This window comes from Frieseomelitta varia, unplaced genomic scaffold (assembly GCF_011392965.1).
Source record: "Frieseomelitta varia isolate USP_RPSP 00005682 unplaced genomic scaffold, Fvar_1.2 scaffold_251, whole genome shotgun sequence".
Classification (NCBI taxonomy): Eukaryota; Metazoa; Arthropoda; class Insecta; order Hymenoptera; family Apidae; genus Frieseomelitta; species Frieseomelitta varia.
Genome location: NW_025109981.1, coordinates 133419 through 161025, shown reverse-complemented (window position 1 = coordinate 161025; position 27607 = coordinate 133419). Strand labels below are relative to the sequence as shown.

At 37.2% G+C, this 27607-nt stretch overlaps 5 protein-coding genes and 1 pseudogene across 8 annotated transcripts in view; 2 read left to right on the top strand and 4 right to left on the bottom strand.

The window, feature by feature from the left end:
- Positions 1–1083: 1083 nt before the first annotated feature.
- On the bottom strand, positions 1084–6442 carry LOC122528498 (tubulin beta-1 chain). The gene is made up of 2 exons (XM_043653709.1): positions 6264–6442; positions 1084–2649 (listed from the first exon to the last, which is right to left on the bottom strand). The coding sequence occupies exons 1-2, from the start codon at positions 6318–6320 to the stop codon at positions 1363–1365; spliced, it is 1344 nt and encodes a 447-aa protein (XP_043509644.1). The 5' UTR covers positions 6321–6442; the 3' UTR covers positions 1084–1362.
- LOC122528517 lies at positions 6346–7978 on the bottom strand (annotated as a pseudogene).
- Positions 7979–11381: 3403 nt separating this feature from the next.
- On the bottom strand, positions 11382–13186 carry LOC122528508 (valacyclovir hydrolase). Its single transcript, XM_043653729.1, has 5 exons — positions 13017–13186; positions 12595–12685; positions 11944–12264; positions 11596–11851; positions 11382–11523 (listed from the first exon to the last, which is right to left on the bottom strand). The coding sequence occupies exons 1-5, from the start codon at positions 13125–13127 to the stop codon at positions 11433–11435; spliced, it is 870 nt and encodes a 289-aa protein (XP_043509664.1). The 5' UTR covers positions 13128–13186; the 3' UTR covers positions 11382–11432.
- Positions 13187–13940: 754 nt separating this feature from the next.
- LOC122528513 (ubiquitin-conjugating enzyme E2 C) lies at positions 13941–15363 on the bottom strand. Its single transcript, XM_043653741.1, has 4 exons — positions 15174–15363; positions 14726–14840; positions 14444–14648; positions 13941–14370 (listed from the first exon to the last, which is right to left on the bottom strand). Exons 1-4 carry the CDS (start codon positions 15275–15277, stop codon positions 14246–14248), a joined length of 549 nt encoding a protein of 182 aa, XP_043509676.1. The 5' UTR covers positions 15278–15363; the 3' UTR covers positions 13941–14245.
- A 516-nt stretch (positions 15364–15879) lies between these two features.
- LOC122528512 (kxDL motif-containing protein CG10681) lies at positions 15880–18191 on the top strand. The gene is made up of 4 exons (XM_043653740.1): positions 15880–16138; positions 16233–16432; positions 16542–16676; positions 17705–18191. The coding sequence occupies exons 1-4, from the start codon at positions 15990–15992 to the stop codon at positions 17833–17835; spliced, it is 615 nt and encodes a 204-aa protein (XP_043509675.1). The 5' UTR covers positions 15880–15989; the 3' UTR covers positions 17836–18191.
- Positions 18192–21525: 3334 nt separating this feature from the next.
- The window catches only part of LOC122528485 (protein CBFA2T2-like), a 31829-nt gene continuing 25747 nt past the window's right edge, over positions 21526–27607 (top strand). Inside the window, exon 1 of one of the 4 annotated variants that reach the window (XM_043653676.1) lies at positions 21526–23088. In XM_043653676.1, the coding sequence (XP_043509611.1) occupies positions 22692–23088 (397 nt within the window). In that variant the 5' untranslated portion in view covers positions 21526–22691. Of the gene's footprint in view, positions 23089–25368; positions 25913–27607 lie in introns of those variants that run through there. The other 3 variants (XM_043653674.1, XM_043653673.1, XM_043653675.1) reach the window with 3 other exon arrangements.

The window sequence follows — 27607 nt, the reverse complement described above, 5'->3', positions numbered from 1 at the left end:
TCAATTTTCGTATCTGTAAATAAGAATACTAGAATAGAGGTCGTTCCAATCGTTTGATGATGATCGTTTCATTTCAACAGATGGCGACACGATCTGCGAATTTTAACCAATAATGTTGATAGTATTCTAATAGACAAACAGTAATATATATATCGAACTTATATATTACAATAACTTATATATATTGAAACGTAGTTAATTTAAATACTTTGATCTTAATTCTATAAAATCTATTGTATCAAAGATGAGGAAAAACAGGAGTAATATTCTTGTCTTTTATGTATAGATTTTATAAAATTACAGTTAAAATATCTACTAAACCAATAGTTTTTCATAAAGAACATCGGGTTGCATCGATTAATGGAACAAAAAAATATCTAAAAAGAAAAATAGGGATAACCCTCAAATCTCCGTAACTAAAATTGTTACGGAGTTGCCTAATTTGTACTGAATTGTTTAAAAAAAATTTTGTATACCTCCGAAAATAAGGACATTTAACCCGGGATTACTCACCTGGGGGTCTAGCGCAGGTACATCCCGGCGACTAGACTCTCATGTGGGTAATCCCGAGTTAAGATGAACATAGTTATTAACCCAAATAAAATATTTCAAATGCTATTATTTCGACAATGTAAAAGCACTTGCGCAAAGTATATCATATCTTGAAACAAATTTCTATCTTTCAATAAAATTTCAACACAATAACATAAAACTTTATTTTGTCTTTTCAATAAATCAAACATGCTCCAAAGCTCAACTGATTTTAAACTTTGCATATATAATACCGAATAAATTGGATATTTAATGGGTGCCTCTCTTAGTACTCTGATTAATGATCTACTTTATTCAGATCTTTATCATAGTATAAAAGTCCATAGATGAGGGAACAAATATAAATACAAATATGCTACATTGTAGTTTCATAAATATAAAAAATGAATCATCAAACATGATAGTAGTACGTATAGAATAGTACGACAATAATAAGGGGTTTTTATAAAACCGTACATTTATATGGTAATAATTTATTCAAAGATGATGCTGTCCGCATAAGCGGTTATACAATGAATACAAAGACGCGCCTCGCAAACTATGTAATTCAAACAAACGAATATAGAAAAAAAAATCGATAAAAACGATTTACTAATCAAATTATCCAAAGAATGCGAGTGTATGTGTCTATGTTCGTGTGGTACTGATGAAAAAAGCGCGCCCGACATCAGTAAAAAAGAAATTAAAAAGGGGGAGACAGAATAGGAGGAAAGAAATAAACGCAAAGTTAAAAAGCAGTAGAAGAGCGAAGGACAATGATGGATGAATGATAGAGTACAGACAGTATGTAGAATAAAGTAGAGTCGATGTTTAATTTTCGTCGACTTCTGCTTCCTGTTCCTCGTCGAATTCCGCATCCTCGTCGGCAGTGGCTTCCTGGTACTGCTGATATTCCGAGACCAGATCGTTCATGTTTGACTCGGCCTCGGTGAATTCCATCTCGTCCATACCCTCTCCAGTATACCAATGAAGGAAAGCTTTTCTCCTGAACATAGCGGTAAATTGTTCGGAGATTCTCTTGAACAACTCCTGGATAGCCGTCGAATTGCCGATGAAGGTGGCAGACATCTTCAAGCCACGTGGTGGGATGTCGCAAACGGCCGTTTTCACGTTGTTCGGGATCCACTCGACAAAGTAGGAGCTGTTCTTGTTTTGAATGTTGAGCATTTGCTCGTCGACTTCCTTCATCGACATTCTGCCACGGAAAATCGCTGCTACTGTGAGGTATCTGCCATGTCTTGGATCGCACGCTGCCATCATGTTCTTCGCGTCGAACATCTGTTGAGTGAGCTCGGGCACAGAGAGAGCTCTGTACTGTTGGCTGCCACGGGAGGTAAGCGGTGCGAAACCTGGCATGAAGAAATGGAGTCGCGGGAACGGTACCATGTTCACGGCGAGTTTCCTCAGATCGGCATTCAACTGGCCAGGGAACCTTAGACAGGTGGTGACGCCAGACATCGTAAGGGAGACGAGGTGGTTCAGATCGCCATAGGTGGGTGTAGATAATTTCAGAGTACGGAAGCAAATATCGTAAAGGGCCTCGTTGTCGATGCAGTAAGTTTCATCTGTGTTTTCTACCAACTGATGTACAGAAAGCGTTGCGTTATACGGTTCTACGACAGTATCTGATACTTTCGGAGACGGTACAACAGAGTATGTATTCATGATCCTATCAGGATATTCTTCGCGAATTTTTGAGATGAGCAGTGTTCCCATACCAGATCCGGTACCACCGCCCAACGAGTGGGTCAGTTGGAAACCTTGTAAGCAATCGCAGCTTTCGGCTTCTTTCCTAACTACATCGAGAACAGAGTCTACCAGTTCGGCTCCCTCGGTATAATGACCTTTCGCCCAGTTGTTACCGGCTCCGGATTGTCCGAATACGAAGTTGTCTGGTCTGAATATCTGTCCGAAAGGTCCCGAGCGAACGGAGTCCATCGTGCCTGGCTCCAAATCGACGAGTATGGCACGTGGTACGTATTTTCCACCGGACGCTTCATTGTAGTACACGTTGATTCTCTCCAATTGAAGATCGGAGTCACCGTGATAAGTACCGGTTGGGTCGATGCCATGCTCGTCACTAATGATTTCCCAAAACTGTAACAAACGATAATTCGTAATTTATATTAAATTAATATTAAAAATTTATATTGAATTATAATATTAAAAATCATTTACACAATCCTTTGTGTTTTAATTACAAGACACAGGAAAATCCGATATTCGAAAAAGAAATCCTACTTGGTACCAGTCAATGCTTTCTCCTGACAATTACCCTCACATCCGTTTTCAGTCTTCCGTATTATCGACCGAGAAGAACGGTTCAACGACCTCGGCGAATAGCTCGCGTGTAATTAGTCATAATACAAGCAATCATTAAGGCACAGCCAGGATGGAAGTTTTATCTTTTCGTTCTTTTTTTTTCCTTTCTTTTCGTTACGTATACGTGCATAAAAGCACATGTAAATTTCTTTCCTTTGTATTACAATAATTTTAATGAATCAACCATTAAATGAAACTTTGTCAATGAAAATTAATTATGTCATGCTCCGATATAAAATAGGACTAATGTGCGAAAATTACTTTCCGAAAAAGATGCGTTAAATTTATAATAATTGTTTACTCCCATGGGTATACTGTGACAATCGATATTTAATAGACTATGAAATTAATAGTTATTCTCTAATAAGAATATATGTAGTCTTATGTTTTTTTATCTATATATATATATATAAAAAAAAGATATATATATATAGAATATAGAATATAGAATAAAGAATATATATATATATAAAAAAGAAAAAAGAAAAGAAAACACGAGAATATCGAAGTCGATTTCTTCTTTTAACTTTATTTACCAAAGTGCGATTCACTTAAATCTCAAGAGATGATCATTCGTTCGACTGTTGTCGACTAGTTACTTCAGTCATGGACGAATACGCAATACGAACAACGCAGCGTACAACGAAGCAATGCATGGCACAATCGTATCTACTAGTTAACACACACAAATAAAACTGTGTACGCATCTCTCTTAACCGTAGTTCAAAGACCTTGCAGCAGTATATTTCTGGAAATCGATGTGTTCTCAAAATACTAGCCAATGATGTACGCAAATATTCTATTGCAAAATCATTTAATAGATAAGTTACTTTAATAGATAAGGAACAAAACATATTCAATAATCACACAACTATTAAATAACAGATAAGATGTACAAACACATATATAACGTGTGCTCTATAATTTGTTGTAGAAAACTTTCATCATAGAACTGCAGCCTAACTCCACATTAAAACTGACGTCGTTTTCTAAAATGCAGCTTTAAAGCTGTATCTTACATCTTTCCTTCTTTTTAAATGTTTCTTAGAACTGTGTAATAATTCTCTTTTGGACATTTCGAAAAATCTTAATATAAGTATTTGATAACTGGAGTCATGATAATATCATCTGTAATATGAAAACTGTAATGTCCTACATCAGTTTATTTTAACCACTGCAATCATATATGACCATCGTTAATAGGAAGTGAACATTGTCCACGTACAATCTTACTCCCACTACCGACCACGTATTATACAGAATGTTCGTATATATAATATGCTGTAAGATGAGTCACCAATGTCATCGCTATATATAGGAATGATGACTGCAATACCAATCTTGTCCAATTATCACAAGGGGTTACAATCGATTTATATATACATTCTGATTTCTACTTTAAGCTCTCTTGGAATCTACTCGTGTAACTTTGTAGTTGCTGTTGTTGTGTAGTTGTCTTTGCAGTAGACATACATATGTAAATACATCTACGTATTTAGGAAGTCAAAATAATTATTACACACTGTGATAAATATAATTAAATATGATAAATATAAACGAATTAATAATTTTCATTTTTGCTATGATCCTTAAGATTGGAAAGAACAAAATAACCTCGCATTATAAATTATGATAAGAATAATAAATTAGTTGAACAGTCGGCAGAGTTGGTAACATCTATATCAACTTTGTCGTTTTAATTTTTTTTAGTGAATTTCGTTTCTTTATATATTTTTGGAATAAAAATTTCTCGCACATACAGCATATATCGATCGAGCATTGACTTTTTGGTGATGCACAAAATGGCGTCACTAAAGAATTTATACCCTGAAAAACGATCGATATATCCGGTTACTATCAGACCGACTGGACAGTTGTTGCCAACAAAATAAACTAAACCGAGCGATGTGACGCCAAAGAAAATGGCGGAAGGATATCTTCTTTCTGTATTTGGAAACGTTTCACCACGCCACGTAATACACGATGTCCTTGGATCACAAAGATCCCTGAATGGGTAATTGTAACTGTTGCACAATCGGTTGTTGGTAAATCACGGAGATCATAATTTACGTAAAATATTGATGAAAAGATATTTTCAATGAATAGCATTGTAAATCGAAGCGGATAATTTAGGAAGCGGACATTGACTCAATGAAACAACCTTGAAAACTATGAGAGCGTAAACTATACATGTATATAACTATATTACTTGCTACACTTTTCGCGAGTCAATATGACAGTTATAGTATATTAAATAATGTAACTGCGAACTGTGAATTCGTTTTTACATATAAAATATAAATATATATTATCACGTAACTATATGTAACTATATTACTTGCTACACTTTTCGCGAGTCAATATAACAGTTATAGTATATTAAATAATGTAACTGCGACTATGAATTCGTTTTTACATATAAAATATAAATATATATTATCAGTTTTTCATTCTGAAAAACTTGCAACTCCCTGTAATAAATAAGATTTTGAATTTCATAAAATATATTTTATACCTTAAAATAACACGAGATAACATACGTATACATGACGAAATCGTGAAAATAAGATTTGAATACATCGAATGGAAGGAGATGCGAACGACGAATTACATATGTGTGTATATACATACATATGTACGTCTAGAGAGAATGTCGATGATGGGAGAAAGAAACCGAGTGAGAAAGAAGGGAAAGAGGTTGCGCGCGCAGCCGCGAGTTCGATTCCGTTGGCGCATCAACCGGTGTATCTCGACACGCCGGAGATAGACCACACCCAGGCCCAGAGATTAAGCAAAATATTTGAAAATTTTTAAATAGATGCTTCTATTCGTGTTTCTCCCTCAAAAAATACATCGAGATTTGCATTAAACGACAGAAAGTACAAACATATACACATATATACATATGTATATGTTAAGATGCTTGACGACAACGCTTCGTAAAAGAAGCTTCGACGGAAAAAACCGTTAAGTATATACCAACCGGCCGGCGAGATTCTGTCGCCATGACAGGTCTTCGACCGAGCGTGGTTGCCGTGCTTTCGCGTGCCAACCGTACCACGTAGTTCGAGTGCGACACTCTTTCGTCGAAACGGATCTCCCCGCTATAATCTAACGGAATTAAAACTATTCCCCGATTCAATAGAACCCTTGAAGTAACGTACACCCGAGAGAAGACATTGATGCGTAAATTTAACAGAAACTCATTTTTTTGTCCTTTTCTCTTTTATTTTCAATTGAATCTTACGTTAAAATGGACTTTAACAATAACTAAAGTTAACAGTAGACACGATCCTATGAAAACCACCAACTATGACGCCGCAAACAAAGAAACGTTCGATTTCCACAGATTCGATTATTTCGAATATTTTAGAATTTCGAGGGCTCACCTTTGCGCCAATTTGGTTACCGCACTGGCCGGCTTGAATGTGGACGATTTCCCTCATGTTGCTCGGTAGTTTTTTTTCGAACTTCTTCGAAGCTTCTTGTAACAATTGAACTAGCGACGAGGTACACGATAACTCGTGACGAGAGCCCAGAAACGAATATGCCTCGGCAGCGGCGTCCGTTACAGATTTTCAAGCTTCTACAGGATTACGGGGAGCGAGGTAGAGAGGTTCAAACAACGTTTCTGATTGGACGATACTCGAGCCCCGCCACCTTTCCGCCAGCCAGTGTCGACAGCGTTGCCAACTGCTCCAATGATTCTGCGCTCCAGCTTCTGCAGATATGACATCGTTAACAAAATTTCGATTCGCCAAAATTGCAAGCCAACGCTGTCAGCCTACGAATTCGACCTCTTTTTTTTCAATACTCACGAGATTGGCCTTTTTTTTTTTAAACAGCGACTACTTCTAGGCTACAAGTTTAATTATGACTTCATAGTCTAACGACAATTTTCAAACACTTGTTTTTTATCTGCAATGCAATTAAATCTACACGTAAGGTCAATTTTTATAGATAATCGGATAATTAATACAGTACGTCATTACCAGTTATTATCGAGTAGAAAGAAATCGATAGATTTTGCAATTATTCTACTAATGTACAAAATATTCTAATCTTTACAGTATATGCTCTTGTTTTAAACATTTAAAATTGTGGTAAGTACGTGAAAATTTTTTATCAAGATATTTTTGATTGAACAAGTAACATTTTTGGTTTCGTTTTTTTTAGTGGCATAACACTTGATAGACGTACACCTATCTTCTTCACCCTTAACTGATGATGGGTGTGCCTTAAACCCACCCTCCAACCCGAAGTTGGCTGGGAGAAAAGTCGATACGTGACTCACCGGTGTAGTACACACCCATCCAAATATTGCAGATCTACTAAAAAATATATTACCCTCGAATACTTTACTGATTGCTATAGTAAAGTTGCTTTGGTTCCAATTAGCTCTTTCGAATAACATTCATACGAGACAGTATCATTATCATCAATATTCCCAGCACTTGACATTACAGATATCGATGATTGCTTTTGAATGTTAATCATATATTTGCATCATATATGCAAAAGTTTATTAATGGACAATATGTAAGTCTGATATGTAAGTAATGTGTAAAGATGTATGCGTGCATATAGGATGTATATAGAAGTAGCTTTATAAGCAGGAGAGAAGAACGAAAGGCGAACGAGTGGCGACAGGAGAGCAGGTAGGGTGGGTTACACGTTGCAACGCGTAAGCCAGTCTTCTCACTGTTACCATGTATGGATCACTCGCTCTTCGTTTCGAAGGAAAAAAATCAGCCATGATAGTGTACACGCCCGCGCATCTCAATGTATGTGTGTCGTATATTCGCTTGCATGTACTTACTTGAGAGAGTCGCGTACGAATAACACTGTCTTGCATAGATGGACACGCATCATAGTACATGAACATAACGGACCTGCCAATAACGGAGGATCATATTTATTATCGAGGTAAATTCTAATTGAGAGAAGTGAGAAGAATATGTACACCTTCGGTTGTTGATATATGCAACTTTTTAATCTACTTTTCTTCTTCTCTTTCGTTAATCTGAAAACAGTCTCTTGACTGAGAATCCAATAATCTATCATTGGTTGTGTCGATGTTCTTCTATGCGCTGGTATTGGGAGCAACGAAACTGTAGTAGAATATATCGGCCATCGATCAGATTTCTATCTCATGCGTAACGCTTATAAATAATATCTTGATGATAAATTTTTTCGAAAAACTTTTACTGAGAAAGAAGGGTAAAATGAGTACAATGTATGTGCGATTACGTATCACGCGGCCAATTCGACCGATGCGATACGACAATGCACCACTCTGATTATCCTTCGTTAGCCGTACGATTAAACGAATCTGCGAGCAGGAACTTTCGCTGACATCACATCTAATTTAGACGAAACAGAAGAACGAGAAATTCACGCGCGTGTTCCTGTGTCGACCAAAAAGAAATTTCCGCGTTCTTTCTATTTATCACGGTCAAAAGACGAGACGGTCTTCTCGAGTTGAACTCTCGCTAACAATTTTAGCTTGAAACATTCGTTCGGAAATACTCGTTCGCAATCAATTCATCTGCTTTTACCATGAGATAAGTATCTAGAAAATCAAAAATTAGATTGTAGAAAATTTTTAAAAGATATCTCATATCAAAATATGATATATATAATTTTATGTATATATATAAAAGATATATCGAAATTTTGTTTCAATGTTAGTGTTAGAAAATGCTTCGTGCGGAATAAAGTTGTCTTTATTAGTCACGATATTTTATATATATGTTAGAAAGGGTCATTATGAGTCATAATGCCATCGAGCTTGAAGAAAGTAGACAGTTTCACTTTTTCTACCATATAAAATGCACTATATTTTTTATACTTTTGAAACGAATACTTTGCGATGCTTGTAGAAAAGTGCACATATATAAATTGCTGGGTAAAATTCAAAAAAAGGAAGAACTAGTATTCTATTTTGTCTAATTGAACTTGATTGTTGGTCGCACAAGCAAAAGAAAGAAACCCCACGCGTCATTCATGCGTTTCGAAGGTAATATACCATTGATGATAAGAATGATAAAGACAAGTCGAAAGAATCGAGTCGGAACGAAGCGACAGTCGGACCAAACCTTGCCCCGCCTCAACTTTTATTGATCCCAAGGACGTCGTCGAGTACGACAAATACGTCTAAATGTTTCCGCAGGCATATAATATTTCCACGTCAATGTGTCTCAATTACAACAAATACATTAATCTTGAAAGTGATATACCTGCTACAATTAGCATTCGTGTATTTTCCACAGCAAAAGAAAGTTGCTGCAGCTTGTTTTGTGGTTTCAAAAAAGCTTCAAGGCATCAGATGGTTTTCCAAGAAAAAACCGGTGAGGGTGGTCAAGTTGTATCGAGGACAAGATTTTGATGCACGACCACTTTCTCAAGCAATCTCAAGCAATACAGGTTTGAGAACGAGTAACAACGGACCCGCAAGTTGCCGTAAATGGTATCGTTTTCTACTTTGGACAGCGTTCGGGTACATCGTGGCGAAGCTGTGGATCAAGGGAACCACCTCGATAACGGTAGCTTCGAAATCTGATTGTGAGTCATCTGGTCGTTCTTCTCCATCTTCCCTTCCATATCTTTTCTCTTCTTTTGGTATTTTCAATTCAACCCTTTCTGATTCGTTTCTCATTTCTTTTGTTCATTGAATATTGAAAAAAAGGCAGCATTTTTCTTGGTAACACGTAGCTTTTGATCACATGTCAGATAAAACTCGAATAGGATTCGATTTAGCATTGATAGTTAATGTGCTGTGTATCGAATGACATGACGTACCAGAAGTATGAAACAGAAAATTAAGTTTTACTAAATAATAACGTTATAATGAATTAAGTTTACTAAATAATAAATTATAACATATAACGATGTATCGAAAAGAGAGAACATCCAATTTTGCTATATCCAAGTCTGGTTATTGAGTAATACTTTGCGATGATGTCATCGTAACACGTTGCCACATTTCCAAAACGGGAGAGACATTTGCATATTCGACTTTTACTTGCATTTGGTTGAAATAGAACTATTTGTTGTTGCAGGCGAACTATTTTTCATTTGCGTAGACAGATATCCGCTAAAACATAAGGTTGCGATAGAAATTTTAAAGTATTCTCTATTTAAATGTTACTTAGTCTCTACCTATAGTAGTGGGTAGTTATTGTGCTCTTCCAAATGTCGTGCATTTAAAATTATTTTTAAAACATCGATAGTTGTTAAAACATTTGCTACAGAAAGGGAACGCAATAGGAGAAAGAGCGTAAAGAATAAGGAGAGGTTCACATGATCGAATCGAGAAGCAGTCTGTCCATGTTTGGATACGTCCACTGCATTTTATATGTCACCTTTACTATCCGTTTTCTTTTATTACTTATAACGATTGAGCTTATGTAACGTAGTTCCTAACATAACTTCGTACATCTTAAAATAAGGATGATGAAAACGATTTAACAGATATTGTATATCGATAATTATTTATTTTATTGTAGTTTATTGCCCTTCTTGATGACCTGCGAATTATACAATTTTAATTAATTTATATTTAGTAGAGATATATTGCACAGAGTATATAAGTGTCTACATGAATATTCTTGACTATGAAGCCACTCGTATAATAAGTAGCACAAGACCACTTTCTATCTGCCTGCAATATCTCAATACGAATCTTAAATATTCGCTTTATTCGAATTCGTTTTACTTATATACCATTACCATGTTTGCTTTTAAGGTACAAATAAACCGCGCACATCAAGATCATAAGTAAAAAAAGAAGATATCATTTATCTGTAGAAAGTGAAATATCGTATCGCACTGCTGACAAATTCCTGGCAAATGGTTCGTTGGGGCGTAGTAGCCGGGAGATCGATTTTGGTCCGAAGCGCATTGCGGATATTTCGGACGGGTGGTTCTTGACATCGGTATTGAATTGTGCTAATCTCTATTAAAATACTTGTTCTCTTCAAATTTTTGTTTAAATCCTAATTTCGTGCCTTTTGTCAAATCAATCGTTCAATTTATTTCATTTAATAATCCAATTATATTTTCAATAAATAATAATAAATAAAGAGTTAGTCAAGATTTAGAAAAGATTTAGTCAAGAGCAAAATAACGTACATTAGAAATTATGAATTCGGAGAAGATTGGATAGAGATTAATCTTCAGTTAAAAAAATGGAAACGTTATTTGGAAGTGTCTCTTGTCGAAAGAAGTAAGCCTACGGAAAGCCTTCGTCGCCTACATGATTCTATAGCTCCTTTCTCTGACTTGATTTCTGTGCCGGTTATCCCACGTCTGTCCTCTATGCTGTATCATGCACTCAGCGTAGTGTACAATTGCTGTCTGAACGTTTAATAAGAATGTTTTTTCTAATATCTGTGATTAATTATAGGTATATTAATGTTCAAGAATATATATGTCTCGTAATACACAAAAAATGTTATAACGTATACAAAAGTATCAAAATAAAAAAAATTTAGAAAGAAAGAAGGTATATGAATATATATCATATTTATATCACATTTGCATTGCAAAATTATCGATCACTCGATTAAAAATTTGGTAACGACGTCATTAAATTCTTCGGGATATCGTAAGTGCAAATTATGCGCTCCCTTTTCAAAGATCTTCAACCTAAAATGATTTTTACTCACGTCAGCTATATCGTTCATGTTTAGATCAAAGTATAAATTAAATTGTACAAACTTTGCACCGACGATGTGATCCTTCAAGTAAATTGGATGTTCCGGAAGTACCATAGCATCTTTGGTTCCCTGAATGATCAAACTAGGACATTTAATTTTTGCTAACGACTCTTTGCACAAGTCACCATGTTGTTTCTCGCAAATTCTTAAAATTGCATCCACCCAATTAGACCAAGTTTTTCGAAAATATTCCTCGCCGTATACCTCTATCATTGGTGCTCGCATTTTTTCGGACCAAGTATCTATATTTTGGTAATCTATCGGTAGAGAAGAAGAAGAATAATAAAACGATTTTCAATAATTAATTTTCAATAATTTGTATCCAATAATCAAAAAGAAAGAAACGTACTTTTGTAAATTTTGACTTCTTCTGGTGTTACATAGGCATTCGCAGCAACAGCTACCATCTTCCGAATGTTATTAGGGAACATCGAAGCAAGCATTAAAGAAGTAATACCACCATCGCTCCATCCTATCAATGAGAATTTTGTGTAACCTAAAACTTTCATTAAATTGTATGCCCAATTGGCATCACGTTGAAAAAAATCATCCGGGAACGTTTTGTCGGGTGGCCTTGATTTTCCATAGCCTGGAGGATCCCATGCTACTATAGTAAATTTTCCTCTATCGAGTCCTTCTATTTGTGGTTTGAAATCCGTCCAAATCGAACCTATGCCACGACATTGCAATTCGAATTTAAGATGTCTCTCGAATTGCAATTCGAATTTAAAATGTCTCTCGAATTGCTTAACAATTTTTATAATAAAATGTGGTAAATTATGTTTGAGCACTAGTTATGCTTGAAATATTATCTTAAACTGTATATATATGTATAATATCTACACAAAAAAATCGTATTATTAAAATACTAAATTCGGTTAAGAATATAACTATTCAGCTTACATTTTTACGTTTAATCAACTGCCCCTAGATGGCCTTCGCCAAATTAGCACAATTATAATTGTGTATCGGACGTGATAATTTTTGTAAAGTTACTCACCCAAGGCACCTGGTAAAAGCAAAACTGGATGTTCACCTGTACCAGCTCTCACATAACTGATATCGACTCCATTGACATTAACTTTTTGTTCCTATTGAAAAATATTTTAATTTGTATTCGTATTCGAGATATATATATGTGTGTGTGTGTGTGTGTCGTGTGCACGCACGAGTTAAGTACATTACATCCGAACTATTTCTTTTCTGGCTGTGTAAGTGTGAAGATCATTGAATGATACATCGTTCAATTCATCTTCATATAATATAAAAAAAAAAAAAATACAGCAGTCTATTTAAAAAATTAAGATCGCCTTTAGTTCTCAAAAGATATATAAGAAAAAACTTTCACACATCAATACATTGTGCATAAAAAACAGCACATGCTCTCATCTTTCCATACCATCTACCGTTTAGATATAATACCTCAGAAACACGGCCTTGAAGCATCGAACTGAATCGAATAGCTTTTTGTCGAAAAAAGCTTAGTTGAGACAATATATTATTCGCAAAATTTCGATGAATATTCACTAGCATTGTTAGCAACTTTCTTGCTTACACTGATGCACTGTCGTTATAAAATACTGCTCACGTGATAGTACCGCGAGATATTGAATTTACTTTAAACACTTTTCACACATTAAATTTTTTCAAAATATCATATCAACATTGCTTATCAAAAATTTGTAATGTATTTGAATATTTTTTATCTCTTATCTTATTTTTGAAATTTTTAGTCATTGATTTTGTTTATAAGGAAATTAATTCCCAAAATATTGAACTTTTCAGAGGACAATCGATATAAATAACACGAAATTTTTTAAAGAACTTACATATTATTATATTAATATACAACATATGCGATAATTGATATTTGAGCCAAAAATATATATTCTATCAATAATATAGGACATTTAATGTTCTGTATAAATAATACAAGACATTCTAAATATTTTAAGTATATTATTTCTTATACTTCTAACTGTTTTTTGAAAATACATATTTCATAAACCAATACTCCTACAAAATTAGAGGTCCGAAATGCTTCAGTGTTTTTCTGCATTGGATTCTTCATTATTTTAATATCTATTATTTTGAAGATGATTAACATTAATTAATTTGGTATAGCTTTATTCAATCACACAAAAATGTTATATATTTCGTTTTTAACAAAACAGTTTGCAAAGGTATAATAAATTCCATAATATTAGTGTTTAAAATATTTATTCTTTAAATATACAATAATCATTGATGACATAACGACAATGGTCACTCGTATGGATGGAAAACTTCAAAATATATCTAATATGTATACTAAGAGTAAAAATAAATAAAAGTTTGTGGTACAAATTGATGATATAAAATGTTTAATCCGCATATACAGTCTTAAAAGCATGATACAAATTTCTATACATTATCAAGATAGATTGATGAAATCATATAATAAAGATGATCGTGACTAACAATATAAAAAGTATTTGTACGTCCTTTTGCACGATAGAACATGCAGGTTCAAAAGATAATAGGAGATGAAATTTTCTATAATGAAGTACAAAAATTCAGTGCAGTTTGTTCTTCTATATCTTATATCTAGATGTAACATTGATAAAAATAAAAATAATGAACAAGCCAAAATTTTTATAAAAATACACTTATCATGAGTCTGACTGATCACCATTCATAGCTCTGTGATATTCTTCTGTTAAATGTTTTTTATACTTTGTCTGGTCATTCCATAACTTTGCTGCCTGTGGATTGAGAGGGCTCTCATTGTTAGGTTCTAAAAGAAAAGGTTCAGCATTTACAATTTCATAAATTTATCAGCATTTTCTGTTATGTTACTAAAGACTCACCATTAAGAAGAGATTGTATAGATAACAATATAGTACGCACATCATATAAAGCACTCCATTTTTCTTTTAATATATCCAGACAAATATTACCTACTGCGTCCACATTTGGATGAAAACAAGGAGTAGCAAAACGTACAATTGGAGCACTATATGGATAGCTATGGGGAAATTCTAAAGTTAATTTATATGTAAGACCAGCATAAACCTGCAATAATAAATGAAAATAAATGTTATCTTTGGTATTTATTAATATTATTATTATTATAGTAGCAAAATTATTACTGTATCCCGTGGTCCTGTAATAGTTCCTATCCATTTAAATAGATTTTCTCCATCTGGAAAGGCAGAAACGCCTTTTTCTGTACTCATCATCAAAACCATAAGTTCCTTCTGCAATCTATTCAAAATATATTGATTTTATCAATATCATGGAAAAATGTCATGGGAAAGGAGATTATGAATAAATCTATTGTAAACTACACAGTCACAGATAAGGATATTTATATGCAATTTTAAAAGGATTTAATATTTGTGAATTGTATGCCCAAACATTGTGACTAGGTTATGTATCCTAATATCGCTGTTAGACTAAAAAATATCTGTTGTACAAAAGTTTAAGTAAAAAGTGAAAAATACTGGAAGAAAGATGGGCAAAAAAACGACAATGAACAAATAATATATGAGAGTAAAATCAATCGTGTATTTTATACGTTTAATAAAATTTGCGTACCGTTTACTAACTGCATGTTTGTCTTTTGGTATATTCTGTTTTTCCTCTGTAGCTTTATTTGGAGCGTTCTGAGACGAATAAAATGGATTTATATTTTGTGCCATTCTGAATCGAAAGACACACGTGATTCTTAGACTTATTCGCTGCACGAAATTTCCGAAGCTTCGCTTTGTGATACAACAGTCACTGTGGAAATTTGAATGCTGAACTTTCTACCAACCTTCGTGAAAACATCTGACTTCGAACAGCTGTTGAGAGCAAAGTGTGTGGTTTGTTTAATATATTTAGTTCAATCGAAAACATTGTAAATTCAATTGCATTGCATCATTGTTGAAGAGGAGTTGTTATTTGTGAAAAAATTATTTCACTCGATTTTCTGAAAAACCAAAACGACGTTTCAGTCATTGATTTTAGATTATAAGTAAATACAATGATAAACATGTCGTCAAGCGTTAGCAAGTCAGCACGAATGAACATTTTCAATATTTATACAATGTCGTATATTGTGTTGACGTTGAGCTAATATGTGACAAAAATTTTTAAAAAAAGCACAACTTTAAGGAAAACGAAATTCATGTTATTGTGTTCTTCCATCGTGTTATATGATTACGTTGTATGATTACGTTAAGGTTAACGTTGTTTCTTTGCAATAAATTTTTCAAACTTGATAAATGTTTATAAAGATATAATTATAAAGAGAAAACAATATGATTGGAGAATTTGACTGGAACAAACAGATGTGGTCATGTTGAGATTATGTAAGAATAAATATAGTATTTATGCAACATAATATTTAAAGAATAAAGAAACAAAAAGATGGCAACAGCGCAAGGTACACCAGAATCTGATACTGGAAGTTTCGAGTGCTTTCAAAATTATACGGCACCAGAAGTATTTATTCAAGGTTTGGCTGGAATTGTTGATCAACAGGATGTAGAATCTATGATAAGGGCTCAAAAGCAAATGTAAAAATACTTTTTGAAGTATTCCTTTCAATTACTAATCCAGGTGCAAAATCTGTTTTCGTACCTGTCGTTTACCAAAATCATTGTTTCACAGGTTGCAGAGATTTGAAAAAACTAACGAGATGTTGACTAATTGCAATCAGTTGTCAATAAATAGATTAAAAACTGCTGGCAACGAATTCAAAAAACACACAGCGTTATTAGTGGAGATGAAGAGAGATCTGGATTATATTTTTAAAAGAATTCGTATTGTAAAGAACAAACTAAGTCAACAATATCCTCAAGCATTTAACGGTAAGTTTAATGGTATCTTGAGAATTGACAAAATTATAGTATATATTATGAGAATTATGGTATGCTCTTGGTTATGAAATTTTAATTTGATACCTTTTTACAAATGTAGAAGCTGTAAGGAGCAGTTTAGCAGAAGAAGTAATCGTTGAAGATGTAGACTGTCCTGTAAAACCGCTTGAACCTGAAATTGTTCCATTACCAAGCGCCTCTCATACTGTTACGGATCGAGATCCAGATTCTGATGGTAACCAAACTTGCAGTACAAGTAATCGTATTACCGTACAATAAATTTTACTTACACTGTGACAAGTTATTCGTTGTTGTAATGATGTTTCTATCTTCTATCGTTTTCGTTTTCTTAGTTAAATTTTTATCGAAAGATCATTCGTCGAATCAAACGAGATTCACCATTTGTACGATAATGTATCTGTACAATCATTTCTTTAACGTACTTCACCTAGTTCAACTGAAATTTCTGGTAGCATTTAGTATTATAAATATGAATGAACTAAGTATAATGATAACCATTATACGATTTGTCAATCATAAGCGGAGATTTTCAACAATGTTAATCCAATTTTGATAAATAAATTGTAATATGAAGTTGATCAGTAGAAGAAGATCAATTGATCGATATTACATTTTCAATTATTAAACTACTTACAATTAAATCCTTTATACTCGTGTGGTATTGGTCGCATTTGTTTTATTGCGACTTGTACACCGAATTAAATTATATATATATATTTATTTATTTATATGTATGTAATACATAAAGATAATGAAATTTCTGCAAATTTGAAGGAGAAGAATGCCGTTTTGTCAAACGGTTCGTCAATGAAACGCAACACTTTACATATATTATGCGATTAAGTCGGTATTACCTTTTTGGTAGAGAGATAAAAAACTAATTACTTTCCGAGCGTTGTTAACGTAAAACAATGTACATGTTACAGCCGTAGTATGTCACAGTATCGAAATGTATTAAAAAGATATTGCGGGTGATGAATTCCAATTGGTTTAAAGCCTACCTAGGTACGCTATGGCTGTAACGTAAGAGTTCACGTTGTAATGAAATGAATTTTAGAAATAGTACGAAAAAAAAAAAGAAAAGGAAGAAAATACAGATATGTTATATTTCGATTTTGCTAAATGTAATTTACTTGAATCTATTTCCCACTCGTTAGGCTACACGAGATCGTTCCCTTTCCCGTAACACGTAATTTAACTGCGCAAACGAAACTAATAACGACTTCAATTGTTGATGTACAGTGCCGGTTGAGGAGTTTCAATTCGCTAAGCTGCGGAAACGACGAATAAAGAGCAACGATAGTTCGTCAACGGAGAGCAACAACGATCAAAGTAACGCCGATACTTCGTCCTGCACGTCCGATACTGGTTAAAACGTTCGTTCCAGAATTAGAGAATCGGAAGACTACGAAAAAGAAGAATTGCCAAAAAAGAAAAGAAAGAGATAATAATAATAATAATAATAATAATAAAATAATAATAATAAAACAAAAAAGAGAGGAAAAAGAAGATTGATATTTTATACGTTAATGTTATCGCGCAAAATGGTTAGCCGACAATAACGGTTCAGTTCCATCGATGGCAAGTAACTACGAAAATTTGGAAAGTTTCGATTACATGCAATTTACATGAAGTAGATGTACGCGCAATCGTATATTTGTAACTGATAAACCTGTGAATTTTGTCAGTGTCGACTAACGAAATAATAAAGTATTATTTGTACACTGTAGAAGCGTCCATCATTTCGTAGCGGTAAGTACAGTGCGTATTTATTCTACGAATAAGAAAGATCGATCAAGGAAGATATGTATTTCTCTATCGAAACGAAATACGTAGCCTGGAACACGTTTGAACAGCATCGATTTTACCGGCAATTCATAGTTCTCGTCAAGTCTCAGAGATGTCGGTAGAGATGCATATATATGACTCGAAATCGCGCGGGAAGAATCGCACCGTTACAATTAATAAGCCGTTTGTTTTAATAAGTTTGTATAGCAATTGCAAATTGTCACGCTCAATGCATCGTGTTCAACGTCGATACTCGGATAATTAGAATGGTGTTTTTGATCGTAAGTATAATTGCCTTTACTTATTCACTAATAACTAAACGCGTTAAATTTTAACTGAAAATTGTTAATAGGTTATGACGACAACAAATACGAGTTCTGAAGTTACAAACTACAAACTACAAATTGCAAACGCTTTCAGTTGTATACGACTGAAGTTATAAACTAGCGAGAGAATAAAAGAAATCGCGTTTACAGAAATGAATTTCTTGAAATGAAATTTCATTATGGAGTCGACCCGCTTATGATGGTTCTTCGACAGAAAAATTTATTTTAGGAGATTGCCTTCTCTATTTACATAAATGTGCTTCCTCATCGTATTTTTTGACACACGAATCGCAAAACTTTTCAAAGTCGTTTATTGTTTCTCTTCTAAATATGTTTTTTGAGAAACGATTTCGATTCTGCTTTCTACCATGGATGGTTTGTACTATACACACACGTCAGCCATATGCACATGTATATACAGAGAAGGACATATATATATATGTATATATATATGCATACAGGCACGGACGGCGTTCTTCGCGCGGAAGACGCCAGCCGTCGCGATGCCAGAAACCAGCTGCGTCTCAGCTGTTTTCTGTCAGTTTTTCTTTTTCTCTCTCCCCTTCTCTCTCTCTCTCTCTCTCTCTCTCTCTCGTTTCCTCTTAAACTATTCTGCTTCTGATAACGTTTCCATATTTTCAAATAAAGTCGTAAGTTTTACAAATTCTTAAAAATTGACAATTTAAACGTTTCGAATACTCGAAGTAATATAAAAATTTTCTTATACAATGAAATGAAAGAATAGAAACAAAATAACATGTCGATATATTTAATTTAATTTACATTTAACTTACATTTCGCTTAATAAAATTTCAGGTTACGTTAAGTGATACATTTGGTCAATCATGTACGAACGAATGGAAAATAAACAGTGTGTTGGAATGGTAAAAAGATATGAATCTAGGAAGAAGAATATAAGCTGCTGGTAGTCGATAAAACGAGGAATCAGCTGTTTAATTTTGTCTGATTCGATAGCCAGTTTCGTTCTTTAGAATAACTGCTCATGCAGCCAGATTATATATCGAATACGTATATAATACGCGTTTTTTGATAATGCGAAGTATAACGAATTAAAACGTGTAATTAATCCGGAGAAGGATCTTTTTTGAATCTGTTGGAGAATCAGGGATGTTCAAGTGTACGAATGCTGAGACAAAGTCAAATGTTTTTTGTAGAAAAAGTACTCAATTATGTTTATTTTTTTGGAAGAATGGGACAAAGATCGGATGGCATTGTCAATTAAAACAGTTTGTTAAGATAATATGGGTTAAAAGAAGATGGAAAAATTTTTCTAGTGGCTCCAAAGGAACACTGGAATATTACGACTTCTCTCCTGAAGAATTGATGTCAAAGTTTCTTGGCAGAAACCAAATTACCAACAATTCCCAGCAAGGAATATAATAAGCGTTTTGGAAGTACTGCTATAATAACTCTGTCATCCTATGAAGAGAAAGTAGAAGAAAATTTAAACAAAATAGGTAAAATCAAAGTAATGAAGAACAAGAGAATAGCAACAATTAAAAAAGCTATTAAAATGAAAGTGATGAAGATATTGTTCTGACTGACGAAAGCTAACATGAAAAAAATTGCGGAATGCTAGTTTTGTTGAAAATTTTTGCGATTATCTTGAAAATCGTTCATTTTCGTTGAAGAATGACCCTCATCTTTAACTTTATCGATCCAAAATATCTCTGAAATAACATATTCGGAAAATTTTACTGCCGCAATATTATAGTACAGTACCTTTGTTAGTAAATACCAAAAACTATATTCCTCTACAACTGACTTCTGACTTTAGTGATAAAATGGAACTTTTTTCAGAAGGAAAGCGAAACCAACCAAATTTCGAGAACGCTGCTGAACTGTATGTTTATCGAGTCGAAAAGCATGGGAGATACGATAAACAATTTCGGAGGTATACTTTGCACTTACCACTGTACCTGCAGCGCAACGCTGTATTATCAAGACTGTACCTGATCCTCATTGAACTGCGCGCGCGAACAGAAACAGCAGAATTCGTTTTTGAGCGGTGCAAAGTAATAGAAAAGCACGCTCTCGGCATACCCATTAACTCGACGAAAGGTGTCAGAAACAGTGCTGCGGATCGAACGTTTCCAAGGGATTCGGTGAACGAACGCTGCTACCAGCGGACACGAGTTTCCAGCTTAGGGAACTAAAAGGTAAAGAAAACCAGTTGAAAAAGTTCTTTTTGTTGAAAAAGTTGAAAAACTCGTCCTGGAACTTGGACTCGGCGCGCGATCGATTTCTCACGCGAGTAGCCGCGAACGCTTATTCCGATCGAGGGATCGCCGATCGAGCAACAACACGGTTGCGCGTTTTTTTTTCTTTTTTTTTTTTCTACACGGTGCCGCGAAAACGCTGTAAAATCGGCTGACGCGGTTTCTCCCTCGCGAAAGGAGTGACTTCGTGCTATTGACATCCGCTCTTCGTGGTATCGACATCTCGGTACAAGCCAGCTCGTGCCGGGAGCACGATTTTGTGCGTCACTTCCACGGTGGGAGAGGAAGGGAGGAGGGGTTGGTTGGAAGAGAGAGAGAGAGAGAGAGAGAGAGAGAGAGAGAGAGAAAGGGGAGGAAAAGGAAAGAGGTGACTAGGGACAAAGAGAGAGAGAGGGAGGAAGGGTGGAAATTTGTTGGACGAGCACGAGCCACGTCGGTATAATTTTCACAAGCGCGAAAATTACTCGAATCAGAGCCGATAAGTCGTAAATTACGAGTGCGCGCGGAGTTTCGTTGATGCCTGCGAGTGACGGCATCACCCCGTTCAAACTTACGATTACCCGTCCGACGAATCGAAACTTTGCGTTGAAATCGCAACGCGAATGGCAATAACACGTCCAACTGTAGCGACGAGAGGCGACCGGTATACCTTTTTTTTCGTCTTCGAACAACCGCGAATAACCGCAGACAGCGTCGGAGAAAACGATTCTCGCGACGTTCTCTCGTGTTCGCAGAGCCAGTTTCGAAGCGATGATCTCTGTCGCGGTAGGAAAATTCGTGGAAAGACGGGGGCCATGGGAAACCATGGTGTGTGGTGTTGTTATTCGGGAATTTCGGCGTGGTGAGGCGCGCGCGTAGAGGAGCGTACATGCCGATGACAGGACTGTGACGGAGTGCTAATAATACGTATAATAGGCCGGTGGTGCGGCGCGCGTGTGTCGGTGGTGGTCGCGCATGAATTTGTGCCGATAAGCAGGGGCAGGGAGAGGAACAGGGACTAGAACCGGGAATAGAGAGATGTGGATAGTATACTGGCGCGCATACGCGTATAGATAGTTGACGTTGGTTCGGAGTATAGAGAAGCGTGGCTATGGGATCTCGACTACGTGCATAGATACTTGCAAGTTTGAAGCGTGCGTGAACGTTGCCGCGTTCTCGAGCGAACGGCCGATCGATCTCGATATACCGAACGGTCCAGTCAATACGTGCGCAAATCGACGTGAAATCAACGCGCGAAACTAGGACGATCTTTCGCCTTCTCTTTCTCTCTCTCTCTCTCTCCTCTTCCTCTTCGCTGCGATGTTTTCTCACCCGGTCACGTGGAACGCGAGTCGCGCGAGATACGAAGGTACCGGAGAGACACGGCGCGACGTGGTCGTACGAAGATCGTCGCGAAAATAAGAGTAGAGGAAAGGAGAAGCGAGAGGATGGCGGGCTATTTCTCAGTTTCACCCGCAGAGACTTCCTTCGCGAGAATATATCGACGCGTCAGGAGCAAACTGGCCCGTTTACGATACCCACGCGTATATACCTATACCTGTCGGGCTGCTATACCACGGCTCGTTCGCGCAGCTTTCAAACGCGTACGTCTGCCGTGCAAGTTTGCTTTCACGATCTCTATTTACAGAGAGTGGTAGTTTCGCTTTATGAAGAGGGAGAAAGAAGAAGAAGAAAAAAAGGAGAAACGGCCAAGTTCGAAGTCCGTACACTGGCCAGGGGGAACGTTGTTTCGATGATCCAGAGTGCGGAGTACGGTGACTAGAAGAATCGCTGGTGCAGCCATGGAGCGAGCGTAGAGGTTGCGTGGTCGAGGTTGCAAGCCACCACCTCTCTTCCTCGTCCTCCTCCGGTCGGCGCCGTTCTTCCAGTTCTCCGATGCGACGAGACGTTCAGTCGGCTGGCGACAGCCGTCCGTGCTTCGCGTTCCTTCCTATCGCGCACGCCCTGTCTCTCGCCCGCGAAATCCCCCTCGTTCGTTCGTTCGTTCGTTCTCTCTGCTCTCTTCGTCCTTTCTCCTCGCGTCGCGCGTTTCTACCAACAGCCGCCGTTCGTTGCTCGATCGTTCGCGATCGTCCGCAGAAGAAAACGGTGGTTGGACGAAACGATGAAACGCGTGGTTGTGGTGGTCGCGCGTCGATCTCGCGGATTTCGCTAGATACTCGCGTCGCCGGTGACACGACGATCGAGAAGTCGCGCGGTCGTGCTACGGACGATCTTTTGGATTTCCTGGAGGGTTCGAGAGGACCGGAAGCCCGATCGCCGATCGGAGAAGGTAGGCACATCTCTCATCTCGTTTCTAACCGCTGGATAACGTGAAATCTCGCGCCGCACCGTGTTTAACCCCTTGCGCTGGTCCGCGGACCATAACGAGTGACCGTGTACAACAATTCGTCGCTTTCTTTTCCTTTTTTTTTTTTTTTTTTAGAGATTACTAAGAAGTAAATAAACTTATAATTCGTTCTGCCTGGGTCACATTTCAATATACGTAGAACTGAGAGAATTTTCAACTTGGAAAGTTCCGGCGCAAGAGGTTAATCGTCTAGCTTTCAAAATTTAGCTTTGCTTTCGAATCGCCGTGGCAAAGCAACGCTTTGGACTGGAATGAATAAATACGAAGCGACCGCGGCCGGCACCGTTTGAAACGCAAAGAAAGAAAAAAAAAAAAAAAAGGAGACACAACTGTCGCCAGGCGGTTCTCGTTGAAGTAAACGGGACGACATCCCGTGCGCGCACGTGTGTGTCGAACGAAGGGAAGAGAGGAAGGCAGCCGGAAGGCAGCCAGCAGCTAGCAGCCAGTCGTGCTCGATGCTCGGGGAAACTCGAGCCTTCTTCGAGAAACGGTAGATGGATGCGAGTAGGAAGACCCAAGTAGGAAAACCGTCAGGTGCATCGTTTCGCACGATAATCGGCGGCGTACCTCCTCGCGATTAACCGAATCGACGTCGCGTCACCTCCCTTGCTCGAGCTCGATCGTTGTACATCTCGCCCGAACGGTTAAATCCTTGCGATTTTCGATTTGCCGGCCGATTTCGTTTCACGTCTTTTCAGTGATCGTAAGTGACTCGAACGAGAGAGAGAGAGAGAGAGCTCTGAAGCATCTAGTTTCGAGAACGCGATTTTTAGAAGTTAGAAAGTCGTATCAAGATCGAGGCACGTTAGGAGACTGCGTTTTGCGATTTTTCCCTGGATGTTCCTGTTTTTCTGCGCGCAATTTTCCAACATGCACTGCATTAAACTCGAGAAGTAATATAATTTTCATTTTTACGTTGTATCGTAATTTTTGTTTACCTATTCTTGTGATCTGTTTTTGGGATTCGTTCTGATTACAATGAAAAAAACGGTTGCACGTTTCTTCCTTCCTTCATTTTATTAAAATTGCTCCGAACATGCGCTGCAGTTTAATCCGACGAATAAAAGTAAAAGAAAGAATAAAATAATGAAGAAAATAATGAACGGTCTGAAAAATAATTGATATATCTTTTAATTCGGGAAAATCCCCGGACATCACTGACCTCGACGAGCTGGACGATTTTTTTCAGTGTTTACCTGAGATTTCGTCGACCATTTCTGTTTTTTTCTATCATGCGATTATTCGAGAAACGGGAACAACTGGCAAAATCTCTGTCGCACGAAAGATCGTCCATCCGTAACATTCGGGAATCCATCGAGCTATAATGGAAGATGTACAAGTTAATTATTCACCGCTATCGTATCTTCCTTAATTGTTGCGGCGGACGTTTGAAGCGATTTCGCCAAGGCCACGCATAGAAAAGCAGGAACATATATCCGCGTAAATGCATTCGACGTGCATGCGTCTGACGCTCGTAAGAAATCCCATCTTTAATCGCCGCGTGCACGGTTGCACGATCGTCGATAGCAGCCGATTTCGCAATTTTGTTTGATTAACGATCGACCGATCGATCGGCCGGCGAAGAGTTAGAGAGAATTGGATTATCGCGGAATAGGTGTCGAAGGATAACGGAATGGTAAAACACGAATGCGCGTTCGCTCGGAGCTCGTGGACGCAGATTCGGCCGCGTGTGCGTGCATATGTACTACGTAGCGGCGCGAGACACGCGCTATCGTTGGCCCGCTGTACTCTCATCTCAAGTATTATATCGATTAACTGTTGGCAACAGAAGTGAGGCAGAGGAAAACTCGTCGGAGGGTGGCATGGCTTTGGCTTTCCTATATTATTAATCTTGCGCGCTTTCTCTCTCTCTCTCTCTCTCTCTCTCGGTTTCTCCTCTTGCTTTTCTTTTTATCTTTTTTCCTCCCCTGTCGCTCTCGTACTCTCGTCTTCTCCTGCTTCTGATAAACCTGGCATACACGCTGACCAACAAGTCGGTCAGGTGTCGCGACCAGATCCCGCGCTTTAAAGAGAGACGACGACTCCTTGCACCCCGCGACGGGGACGTTTCGACTCGCGATTGATTGTTCCTCCTGTGTTCTTCTTTCGTCAACGACGCGAGCAAACTAATGGCGTTCAAGAATTCTTCTTGAAAGATGAGAAATGTTTCTAAAGTGACAGAAATAGTCACACAGTGATCAGTGCTATGAAAGGGGGAGGGGGCGCGTAATCGGTTGCACGCGCGCTGTTTTTCGGTACACCGCAATTTCTCATCGCGTTTATCCCGGACAGAGAGTCAGAGAGTCGGAGAGAGAGAGAGAGAGCTGCGGATACGTGGGCAAGCGCGACGAGCGAAACGTCAAATGCCGAGCTGAACGCGACGCGTGTCTGCTCGTGACATCTTCGTAACGCGAACGAGTTTGAGCTTCGCAACTGGTTGCCCCAGCAGCCGAGCGTTTCTTGCCAGCAGCGTAAACGAGTGGTTATCGCGGTGGTGGGGAAGTCGTCGCTTGGTCGCCGGTTCGAGAGAAAGCTTTCGAAAGCTCCGCGCTCCGAGTTCACTTGCTCGCGATTCGAATCGCGTTGCGCCGCGCGTGTTCTTCGTTACGCGATGACGCGTTGAAGAAGAGGGTGAACGGAGGAGGGAGAGAGGAACGCGGGCTCACCGTCAAAGGCCGTTGCGAGCAAGAAAACATACACACACGATGGCTGTGCGTGACATTTTTGTAATGAAAGGAAGCCAAACGTACGGTTCTCTCTCTCTCTCTCTCTCTCTCTCTCTCTCTCTCTCTTCGGGTAGTCAGTACCGGCAGACATCTGGTCCGGTTGCCTGGCTGCCTCCTCCTGGTTGCCCGTTCTAATATTGGAAATTACGTTTCTACCCGGTCGCGCGCGCGATCGCCTCTCCGGCGAGTAGCGCCGTACCATGTGCAGGACATATGTATAAACATAAGGCCAGTATGCCGCGATGGTGAGGTCGTTTCCTTCGGAAACTGTGTTCGCGATCGATCCGTACACCTACTACTCGTCCACTCGTCCTCGTCGCCTTTTTTTGTCCCACGCGCGAGTTCACGGCGGAGGGAACAAATACACTCGTCGTTGTCTCATTTTCAAAATGTCCCTTGTCCCTCGGTGCTCGCGGGAGAAGGTCGCGCGAATCGGGAATCGTTCGGCGCGGTTCGATTCGCGACCGGCGGTGGAGGGAAAGCGGTACGTGAGCTGACGTTCGGTATCTCCGTGCGCTATAACACAGCTGCGCGCAATTACCAACAGACAGAGCCGTGGATTTTCTGCCGTGGCACGTATATCGTTTCCCACCGACTCTCCGCTCTTGTTTGCTTAACTAAGCGTCTTAACGAATTGCCGCGGACGCGGGAGCCCATCTCCTCCCCTCTCTCGTGCCACTCGTTCATCTGCTCTTTCCGCCTCTTTGCGAAACACGGATCGATTCCCTGATGACAACACACCGCCGCGGCAGATTCGGCAGATCGAAAGGAGCCAACGCCAAAGAAAATCGTTCTTGTTTAACCCCTTGCGCTGGCAACCGGTTCGCTGGCCGAGCCGTATGCAATAATTCGTCGCTTTCTTTCCCTTTTTTTTTTGAACTCGTCGGTACGATATCACTGGATAGAAATGATAAGGAGAAGTAGTAGACTTATCATTCGTTTCGTTTTCACGTTTAAACATGTATTAAATATACTTTAATATATACATATTAAATATACTAAACATATATTAAATATTTACAAAACATATATACTAATCGTATATTACAAAATATACAAAACATACAAAACATAAATACTAAACATATATTACATATATACTAAACATATATATTAAACATATATTAAATATTTTACAAAACATATATTAATATTTTTTCTGTGTAAAGTATATTTAATATATAAACATATATTAATTATACTTTAAGATATATATTAAATATACTTTACACAGAAAAAAATATTAATATATGTTTTGTAAAATATTTAATATATGTTTAGTATATATGTTTTGTAATATATGTTTAGTATATATATTTTGTAATATATGTTTAGTATTTATGTTTTGTATGTTTGTATATTCTGTAATATATGTCTAGTATATATGTTTTGTAAATATTTAATATATGTTACTATATGTTACGTTTAATATATAAAGATATATTAAATATACTTTAATATATATATTAAATATACTAAACATATATTAAATATTTACAAAACATATATACTAATCATATATTACAAAATATACAAAACATACAAAACATAAATACTAAACATATATTACATATATACTAAACATACATTACAAAACATATACATTAAACATATATTAAATATTTTACAAAACATATATTAATATTTTTTCTGTGTAAAGTATATTTAATATATAAACATATATTAATTATACTTTAAGATATATATTAAATATA